General features: G+C 36.9%; 1 protein-coding gene across 1 annotated transcript; it reads left to right on the top strand.

The window, feature by feature from the left end:
* Window positions 1-2,419: 2,419 nt before the first annotated feature.
* On the top strand, window positions 2,420-8,841 carry LOC107676152 (natural killer cell receptor 2B4-like). Its single transcript, XM_016470673.1, has 6 exons — window positions 2,420-2,477; window positions 3,641-3,958; window positions 4,118-4,420; window positions 4,527-4,667; window positions 8,029-8,081; window positions 8,691-8,841. Exons 1-6 carry the CDS (start codon window positions 2,429-2,431, stop codon window positions 8,757-8,759), a joined length of 933 nt encoding a protein of 310 aa, XP_016326159.1. The 5' UTR covers window positions 2,420-2,428; the 3' UTR covers window positions 8,760-8,841.
* Window positions 8,842-10,355: the final 1,514 nt, after the last annotated feature.

Here is a 10,355-nt window from a genome sequence, read left to right as displayed (position 1 = left end):
TGTTTCCAATACATTCTTGTTCTCTCTCAACACTGCTCTAACATCACATGCGCATGGCAACGCAATCAGGTGAACAGTTCAATTTTAATTCAGTGACTTTATGAGAAGGATTACAATGAAATCTCAGAAGATGCAGAATGAAATTTCAAACATATTTCATGTAAACTTAATTTACAATGACTCTCTGGGGCCAGAGTTGTCTATCATGTTGTCCACAGGGGGGAAGCCAGAGTCCTGCATGCGGGCGGGTACACGCAGGTGAATCGCTAATATTTGATGTAATGGGTGGAATAATATTTATGTGTAGGGTGTGGTGCGGGTGCTGTAGTGATTATATTAGAGGGAGCGCTCTTTGCTTGCTTTCTGTATTTAATCTATTCACAATTTGAATAAAAGTTTTAATAAATGAGTTTTGTCTACCTCATGTAGGAGATTTAATGCAGATGCGGAGTTTTTATGTCAAATGGGTCGGGTATGGGATTAAATTAGTTTTGCTGTCAGATAATGTGTTTGGTGCTCTGTTAATTACTGCGATTGTGGGAAGATCATTTCACCAGCCAGGAAAGGTGAACGAAAATGCCTGTCTGTGATGTTACCACGAGGCATCGCTTACTTACAGATCTCAGGCTTCTGAAAGGGGATGTAGATTCGTGAGAGTGAGGAGGAAGCAGGAGGGTGCTGAGCCTGTGGCTGTTCTGTATGCAAACATCAATGTCTTGAACTTGATTGCGAGCTGCAACCGGTAGCCAGTGCAGAGAGATAAAGAGAGGTGTAACATGGGCTCTTTTGGGCTCGTTGAAGACCAGTCGTGCCGCTGCATTCTGAATCATTTGTCGAGGTTTGATTGTGCATGATGTAAGTCCAGCAAGAAGAGCATTGCAGTAGTCCAGCCTAGAAATGACAAGAGCCTGGGCAAGAGGTGCAGCATATGCTGTTTGGAAGGGTCTGATCCTCCTGATGTTGTGCAATGCAAACCTGCATGATCGAGTTGTCTTTACAACATGGTCCTTGAAGGTCAGCTAGTCACCAAAGAATAATTTTTGATGAACCTAGCAGGATGATGAAATCATGCTGTAGAGTTGGAGTGGCAGGGAAAACGAGAAGCTCAGGTGTTCCTTCATCCATGCCGAGATGTTTGCCAGGCAGCCTGAGATCCATGCAGCTACTATTGGACTGTCTGGTTGAAATTAATGATAGAGCTGTGTGTCATTAGCATAGCAATGGTAGGAGAAGCCATGTCCTTGTATAATGGGTCCCAGTGATGTAGTGTATATGGTGAAGAGGAGGGGTCCAATAACTGATCCCTGAGGAACCCCAGTGACCAGTTGATGTTCTTTGGATACCTCTCCTCCCCAGGAAACCCTGAAAGATCTACCTGTGAGATAAGATTAGAAGAGAAAAGTAAAATGGTCGCCATGGCAACCTCAAGGCGTTTTTGCGATGGCTCCATTTCTGAAAATGTTCAGGGCCCTAACCTGTACAACTGTACCAAGTTTCATGCTTTTATGAAAAAGTGAACATATCACCTCAAATTTTGCACATATCACCTGGACTATGAATCTTATGAATCGTTTCGATTCAGTTGTTCGGAACTCGTATCAAACTGTAGCCTATCAAATTGGTTTCAAACATTTCGAAATACCGAAGTTTCGCCGCCAGATTGCATTGATCTGGTTAATCCATGAAAGAGTGTCCCTTGACTCTTTTCGTTTTTCTTAAAAATAAATCAATTAATTAATTAAAAAAGCGATTGTCTGAGCTCGTCTGGGACCGTTTTCTCAGCTTCCTGCATGAAGTAATTTTCCTGTGGCTCTATTGTAATTAATTAATATATGCTTCATACACACAAAAAGAAAAAGTCCCGAACTCTTCACCACATGCACAAGTTGTTTGTTCACCCAACAGATCAAACAACATTGTTTCTGTAGAAATCAGACCACAGCAGGTTTCCGTTTGACTTTGAAATGCTTTGAAGTGAGCTGAAGTGCTAGTATGGTTGTGTAATGATGTGAGAGGGTGACCGGTTTCAACTTTTTTGTTTCGCCGAACATAACAATTAATAATCAAATTATTATTAGCTAACTAGCTATTTTAAAACCAATTACCTCTGTTATCATTAAATTAAGGGAGATCCATTCAATATTCTTCTACTTGCTTGTTTAACATAGACAGGCAATTTCAAAAACGGTCATATATAATTTAATCAATGTTAAATTATAAGGAATTGGGAATGTATTAAAATCTTATTAAGGGCTAGAAGAACATTTATGTATACATGAAACATTAAATACCATATAAATATACACAACGTGTTCAAAAAGTGTGAGGATGATATATAGGAGGGTCAGACTCGGGGGCGGATTCAGGTTGACACATCAGATTAACAGAGTGCTTTTGGTGGATAGTGGTACTAGTTTAGACAAAGAAGATGTTTTATATGTTTGTTTTGTTCGGGTTGTGCTGGCGGTGTCTGATTGGTAAGTTATAAAAGCATTTTATGCCTTAATTTTCATCCATTTCAGAGCAACAAGCCACTGCTACTATTTAAATGTGTCTATTTTCGTGAGACCTCTCATTTGAATTCAGATCTTGGTTTGTGATTTCCATTTGGGAGTTCCTCAAATTTATGAGTTCCAGGCTTAGAAAAGTCATGGAAATTAATAGAAATTGTCATAATTTTCCATGACTATAAAATTTTATTTTGGAAATTTCAAGTGAATGTAAACTAATGGAGGCTCAGAGATCCTGAGTAGCTTTCAAATATCTGGGTTTTTTTGTTTTTTTGGTTTCAAATGACTGCTGCACCGTTGCCAGCCATAATTATAATATATATATATATTTTTTAACTTTTGTTAATCATAAACAAAAGGAAATCGGTCAAAAAGTGAGCAAAGTGAGTTAGATTTGGTGAGCTTGATTTTCTTTTTGGTTACACTTTACTTGAAGGGGTGTGCATAAGACTGACATGACACCTTCATAATCATGACATGACACCTACATAATCATGACATGACATGTCATGAATATGAAGGTTTTTTTATGCATGTTTATGACAACTGTCATTAAGTGTCATTCGCTCAGTTATGTACTTTTTAATGCAAAGATGACATTGTTTGAGATGTCTTTGTTATGGGCTATGGTTAGGGGTAAGGGTAGGGGTAGGGTTAGGTTAGGGTTAGGTCAAATAATGTCATATTTGCATTAAAAATGACATAACTGAGCGAATGACACTTAATGACAGTTGTCATAAACATGCATAAAACCTCCTTCATATTCATGACATGTGTCATGTCATGATTATGAAGGTGCCATGTCAGTCTTATGCACACCCCTTCAAGTAAAGTGTTACCTTCTTTTTTTACCCATCTAAATATCTCAAATATAAAAATCCCCTTTTTATAAAACAAGTAAATGAAAGTCAGGGGAAAAAATTAAACTTGCAGCCTACTTTCAAACTGTACTTAACTTGTGTGACTGCACAAATTTATTGTACTCTACAGCTTATAAAACACCATATCTTTCTTATTTGTTTCTGCTGCTGTTCTTCAGTTTACAACTCAATGTTACAAACTAGAGTTGATGTGATGCTTTATAAACAACAGGAACCTTAATCGATTACATTTTTTTTTGTCTTCATCAGGTGTGTTTGGTGAGTCAGTGTCAGTGATGGAGGGAGATTCTATTACTCTACACCCTGATGTTACTAAAATACATGAAGAAGACGATGTAGTGTGGAAATATGGAGCTGAAAAGTCTCAGATAGCTCAAATAAATAGATATGCTAAAGTCTACTCCACATATGATGTTCCTGATGGGAGATTCAGAGACAGACTGAAACTGGACAATCAAACTGGATCTCTGACCATCACAAACATCTCAACTCAACATGCTGGAGATTATAAACTAGAGATAAATGGAGTGAAACTGTCATCAAAAACATTCCGTGTTTATGTCTATGGTGAGTAGAGATAATGTGTCCTGTCCTTCGCATGTTCTTATTTTATTACTTACATACTGAAAAGTTCACTCATTTTATAGTTTGAATGACAGACACACTAAATAGTGACGATTGTTGATTAGATTCATCAGGTTTCTGTTTATTCTCTCATGTGTTCAGCTCGTCTGTCTGTTCCTGTCATCAGCAGAAACTCCTCACACTGTTCTTCATCATCATCATCATCATCACAGCAGAATTGTTCATTGTTGTGTTCAGTGGTGAATGTGGGTCATGTGACTCTCTCCTGGTACAAAGGAAACAGTTTATTGTCCAGCATCAGTGTGTCTGATCTCAGCATCAGTCTCTCTCTACCTCTGGAGGTGGAATATCAGGATAAAAACAGCTACAGCTGTGTGCTCAACAATCCCATCAGCAACCAGACTCAACATCTGGACATCAGTCAACTTTGTAACATATGTTCAGGTACAGCAGCGCTGATATATGTGATTATTTACTAACCCGATCTCTGTATTTTTAAAGATCAGATTGACACAATCACTTTTACAATTACATTACTGCCTCTCTTTAGACGTTGCAGCACAGTCTTCTTCTCATCCTCCAGTCTCTCTGATAGTGTTGATTTCTGCTGCTGTTGTTGGATCTCTGTTGATTGTAGCTGCATTTGGGATCTTCTGCATCTGTAGAAGACACAGAAGAACTGGCCAAGAAGGCAAGTGTTACCTACTGCTTTTAAGAAGTATTATAACATATATCTATATAATTTCACATTTTTCAATCTGCATCGAAACAAAAATGCAAATCTGCCTTAATTCAATAATAAATCAACTTCTTACAGACTTTATGAATATAATCTGACCAGTGCAAAGACGAAGAGCTCCACTGGTGTTCAAATTAAGATTTTCATGAAAATTTCACTGATGGGTGATTCTTCATTTGTTGAGCTTCTGTGAAAATGAAATTTCATAAAAAAAAAAAAAATGCAAATAATGTATAATGTATAAGCTATCTGCAAAGAATGTATTTGCAACGTGAATTAGCCACATCGTAAAATATGCACAAATTGCTATGAGATCGGGTTGGTATTTTGAATAATAATAATGATAAATACATACTCTGCTAGAACTAGTGTGAGGGAAACAGTTTTAACCCTAAAAGGGGCGACGTATGCTGGGGGATATAAACATTTGAGAAGCTGTGGGGAGAAGCAGTGAAAGCATAGGTCTCATTTCTTGGTTTCATCTTGAAAGGGCCTGTAGTGGGAAATCTACTCACTCTCCGATAAAAGTTGATCTAGTTCACATATTTACACACGTTGGAGGGGACTTTGCTGTTTAAATAGCTGTTGTTCAGCATTAGCTTATTAGGTTTACATTGAAATGTTATAAATTAAATGCTTACATTTTTTTGTAATCTGTCTCTAAATGCTTGTATCTCAGGGGATACATCGCCCTTTTAGGGGTATAAATCAAGATATAAATCATACATATAGACTGTGTGACTTTGTGGCTTGTGTTTTAGAAAATCTAATCATTTTGTAATCTTGACCAGACTGTCCTCCAACAAAAAAACGACCCTATAGGTCATTTGTGCAAGCACCTTATTACGACCTATATTTACATTTTAAAGTTTAGTGCTCTCTAGCGGGCGTAAAAATAATGACAGTGTCGTGTTGCGTCTGTCGTCATGAAATGACGTATGACTGTCATTACCAATCAAAATGCGTGTTTATTTAAATGCAATTTGTGGACTTTTTACATGGTCCAACCATAGACTGCATAAAAATATGGACGTAGTGTCCGTGACATTACCCATAGGTTTCTGAAGAGCATTTTGAAGCCTAAAGTGAGCGGAGCTGGCCGTCGCCATCTTGACATCGCGTCATCTCGCATCACTCCCGGATAATCGAAAATGGGCAAAGAGGCAGGACGTGGGTGGAGCTGGTTGCTGAAACCACGCCCACCTAGCGTGACAAGCGGGCAATCCACCTGTCACTCAAGTGGCCACGCCCTTAATTATGCAGGCCTTTAAGGCTTAATATAATTTAAATGAATGAGATATAAAAAAAATTCACCCACCCACACCACTTTTTGTACCAGGCTATAAACATATTTTTTTCTACTGTAAATTTGGGCATTTTAACATGGGGAGTCTATGGGACTGACTTCCATTTGGAGCCAGCCTTTAGCGGCCAGTCGATTAATTGCAGTTTTAGTCACTTCCGTGTTGGTTTCACGAGAGAGACCGGAAGGTTGCCGCTTGGGTCCAACCCGATCTCATGGCAATTTGTACATATTTTACTAGGTGGCTAATTCATACGAATTCGTATGAATGACCACACCTAACCCCGCCCCTAAACCTACCCTCACAGAAATCATGCAAAATCAAGATATACAGTGCATATGGGTAGTCAACAAATAAAAATTGGACTGTGTCCTATGGTGTCACATAGAAAAATGTAGAAAAAAATCTTAACATACAAATAACATGAGAAAAAAGTATCTTCATTCTTAGAGTTACAAATAGCATGAGAGAAGTTTATCTTCAATGTTAGTTTTTTTTTTTTCCGTCACACCATAGAACACATTGATACATCAACTACCCATATACATTTTATGAGAACGTGCGTTCCTTGGGATTGAACCCATGATCACATGATTGCATGTTGTCGTATAACACAATGCTCTACCAACTGAGCTATACGAAACCCAAATTATAGCAAAGCATTTGCCATACAAAGCATTAATATGAAAGTGTCCTGTTGCCGATAGGGGCGCAATTGTAGTATACGCTCTGATGGGTCATATTTCAGGGATTTGGACAAACGACCTATTTTCAATAGAGTTTGGGTGTCACCCAGTGGTTGTTTTTGGTATAGTGCCCAAAGAAAATCTTGTATTGGTTGGAGGACATGTTGCCTTGACAAAACACATATCGTTGGAAAGGTCTGACAGTCAAGATTCCATATTTGGTGACTGTTTTTTAATAGAAGCCATATTGTGACAGAAAATGATTGATTTGTGATAGAAACGGGGAAGTCGTGGCCTAATAGTTAGAGAGTCGGACTCGTAACCCAAAGGTTGCTAGTTCGAGTCTCAGGTCTGGCAGGAATTGTAGGTGGGGGGAGTGAATGTACAGCGCTCTCTTCCACCTTCAATACCACGACTGAGGTGCCCTTGAGCAAGGCACCGAACCCCCAACTGCTCCCCGGGCGCCGCAGCATAAATGGCTGCCCACTGCTCCGGGGGTGTGTGTGTTCACTGCTGTGTGTGTGCACTAAGGATGGGTTAAATGCAGAGCACTAATTCCTAGTATGGGTAACCATACTTGGCCACATGTCACGTCACGAAAACTGCATTAGAAAAATTCAATAGAGTTTGGGTGTCACCAAAGAAAATCTATGTGCCCAAATAGTGCCCAAAGAAAATCTCACAGGAACCACAATTTTTGTGATATCAACTTCAAATTTGGAACATAAATCGGTTAGACATATGGCTTTGACTTTATAGCAATTTTAGAGTGCAACATATTTTATAAAATATTTATTTTATATAAAATAAAAACAATTAGTATACTACATTATCTTTACTGTAAACGTAAACTTTTATAACTTTTTTATACTTTATTTTTTTTAAATGCTATGTGTCTTCTTTAAAAAGAGACCAACCTTATGTCTGTACTCCAAAGCGTTCAGGAATTACAACCATGTTTTTACGAGCATTGATAAACAAGTGTTCTGTTTCCAGTGAATTTATACCCCCAAAGGAGCAACGTATCCTGGGGGATACAAACATTAAAAACAAATATAAGAGTCAAGTTTTGAAAAAAAATCATGACATTTTATTATTTGAGTCCCAATAAGATGGAAAATAGCATTAAATGAATTTTCTGATGTATCTTTATGGGTTTGCCCTTTTTAGGGTTAAAGTCAAACTGAATTCATTTGTTAATGCAATTGCATTTTGTTATTTAAATTGCATGCTTTAACAATCTAACTTTGACAGCCCTACTAACAGTGATGAAAAAGATCTAGTAAAGATTGTGTTAATGCATATGTTATTATTGTTGTGCAGATGAGGTCACTTATGCTGACCCAACGTTCTACAAAAGAAACACACAGAAATCGGTAAGATCATTTATGACTGTGTATGCATCAGTTCAGCGGTGAGTCAGATTTAGATGTGTGTTCTTGTCAGTATAATAAAACGTGATGTCCAATGTTACATAAAAGCACTGAAGCAAAACCAATGATGTAGATGCAGTAGATGTTTGACGGCATTAACTCAAGCTGGTAGATTACCAGAAATAAGGAGCTGAATCTGATCAATATTATTTGAAATTTTAGAATCTCAAAATCTATGGAAGCTTGTTTCTATGGAAAGCTGTTTCCACCACTTTTTTTTTTCTTGCAATTGTTAGTTTATATCTCACAATTCATAATTGTTAGTTTATAACTCACAATTGCAGGAAACAAAGTCGCAATTGCCTTTTTACTTTCTCTATTTTATGGTGGAAAAAAACAAAACAAAACAACAATTGCAAGGTAAACTCAGAATTCAAAGAAACTTCTGAATTGTGAGATATAAAGTCATAACTACCATTGAATTTTTTTTTATTTTTATTTTTTGTGGCAAAAACAGGCTTCCATAAATAATCTTCCATACAAAATAAATATTAATGAAGATTTTTTTTGTATTTACATTTTTACAATTATTTTTATATTTTGTTTTTACAGGAGATAAAAGCAGAACATCATTGTGAAGAGGATGACGTTGTGTATGAATCTGTTTTCATTAGTAGATGATCAAACTTAAACCTTTCTTCTGAACACCAGATCCCACTGTGTGAATGCTTTTACTAAGAACCTAATATATATCAGGAAATCCCAGCAGACACAAAGCAGAATGATTCTGAAGGGTCTGAAGTATGACATTCAGAGATGGACTAATGAAAAGACTTTGCTTTGTAGTTCTATGACTTCTAATAAATGATCTAAATCGTGTGGCTCATTGGAGTGTTTCATGTTTGACATTTAAAGCTTGTTTTGATCTCTTTGGTGGAAAAACATCTTTTGCGTGAGCATTGTCTATTACTGGTGGGTTGTGGTCAGTTTGCGAACGTATATCTTGATGTGTGATTAGCGTGTGGTTGAGGGGTGTTTTTCCATTCCAATGCACATGATGCAAACCGTTTGACTTCCGCTTTACACAAACAGCTTTATTACTAAAATACTGAACCCATCAATTCTGAAAATATCATAGACTTTGTGTGTATAAGCCTCATGACGTTATATATACTCATGCTGTGATCCTGCTGATAACTGCTAGTTTCCGTAGTTATTTTTTAGCTTCAGCAATAGGAGGAGTTGTTGTTTCTAAGAAGAATTATTCTAGACATCACACCTTTGTTTTATAAAGAACATCCTGTTTTTGTCTGCTAATCTCTGTGAGTGATTTTAAGAATGAATGCAATGTATGATTCACTGTTGTGATATTCTTACATAGGCATCAAGTGAAATGGTTGCAGACAAAAAGGGTTCAGAAAAATCGGCCTGACACAAAAAGGCATTTTAGTCATTGTAGCCTTTTAGTCAAATGGCAGAGGTCTGGAGATGTCCTATAACGCATCCTGTACAGCTGTGGTTATTTCAGCAATTTGTAGGCGTGTAATGTGTCACCTGAGTCTTAATGTCATGTGACTGTTGACTGTTGAGGGAAAAAAAACCACACAATACACAGCAGATCTACTTCTGTAAGATAAGATGTAGCTATATATAGATCTCACAGTAAAGAACCAATAATAAACAGGAATCCTTTGGTTTAAGTAAGAACCGGCTCCAAATGATTTATGAACTGTCTGAATTATTTAAACCATTAAAAGAATGAATAATTTAAATCATTTAAAGAATCACGAAACCGATTCATACCATATTACTAACCCATTTGACCAATATATTAAAAGGAACTAACTCAAATGAGAGATTCATTTATAAATTGAGAATTGACTGTCAGTGCTAATTAATATTTTAGCTACTGAAATGTGATTTAAAAGCGGATGCTAACACTATGGTATTGACTATAAGTCGCTATCTTTGCCACATGTAAGATTTGTAGATGGTGATAGAATATGAGTGTGATTATTATACTTTTGGCCTTAAGTGCAAAGAGCCCACTTTGTTACACAAACTCCACCCACCGATGTCTGGTTGGGATAAACAATAATCGTTATTTGCACTTAGTGTAAATAGCATGTTATATATATATATATATATATATATATATATAGTGAAAAGTTTAAAGTGACGTGACATGTGGCCAAGTATGGTGACCCATACTAGGAATTAGTGCTCTGCATTTATCCCATCCTAATGATATATATAAAATGGTTATATATATATATA

The sequence above is a fragment of the Sinocyclocheilus anshuiensis genome, unplaced genomic scaffold (assembly GCF_001515605.1).
Source record: "Sinocyclocheilus anshuiensis isolate Anshui unplaced genomic scaffold, SAMN03320099.WGS_v1.1 scaffold3625, whole genome shotgun sequence".
Lineage (NCBI taxonomy): Eukaryota > Metazoa > Chordata > Actinopteri > Cypriniformes > Cyprinidae > Sinocyclocheilus > Sinocyclocheilus anshuiensis.
This window is presented reverse-complemented; position numbering and strand designations above follow the sequence as displayed.

Coding starts and splice junctions, on each gene's coding strand:
- LOC107676152 (XM_016470673.1), top strand. CDS start 2,429: ATGTTTTATATGTTTGTTTTGTTCGGGTTGTGCTGGCGGTGTCTGATT. Junction 3,959..4,117: donor ATTCCGTGTTTATGTCTATG/GTGAGTAGAGAT, acceptor TCATGTGTTCAG/CTCGTCTGTCTGTTCCTGTC. Junction 8,082..8,690: donor AAAGAAACACACAGAAATCG/GTAAGATCATTT, acceptor TTGTTTTTACAG/GAGATAAAAGCAGAACATCA.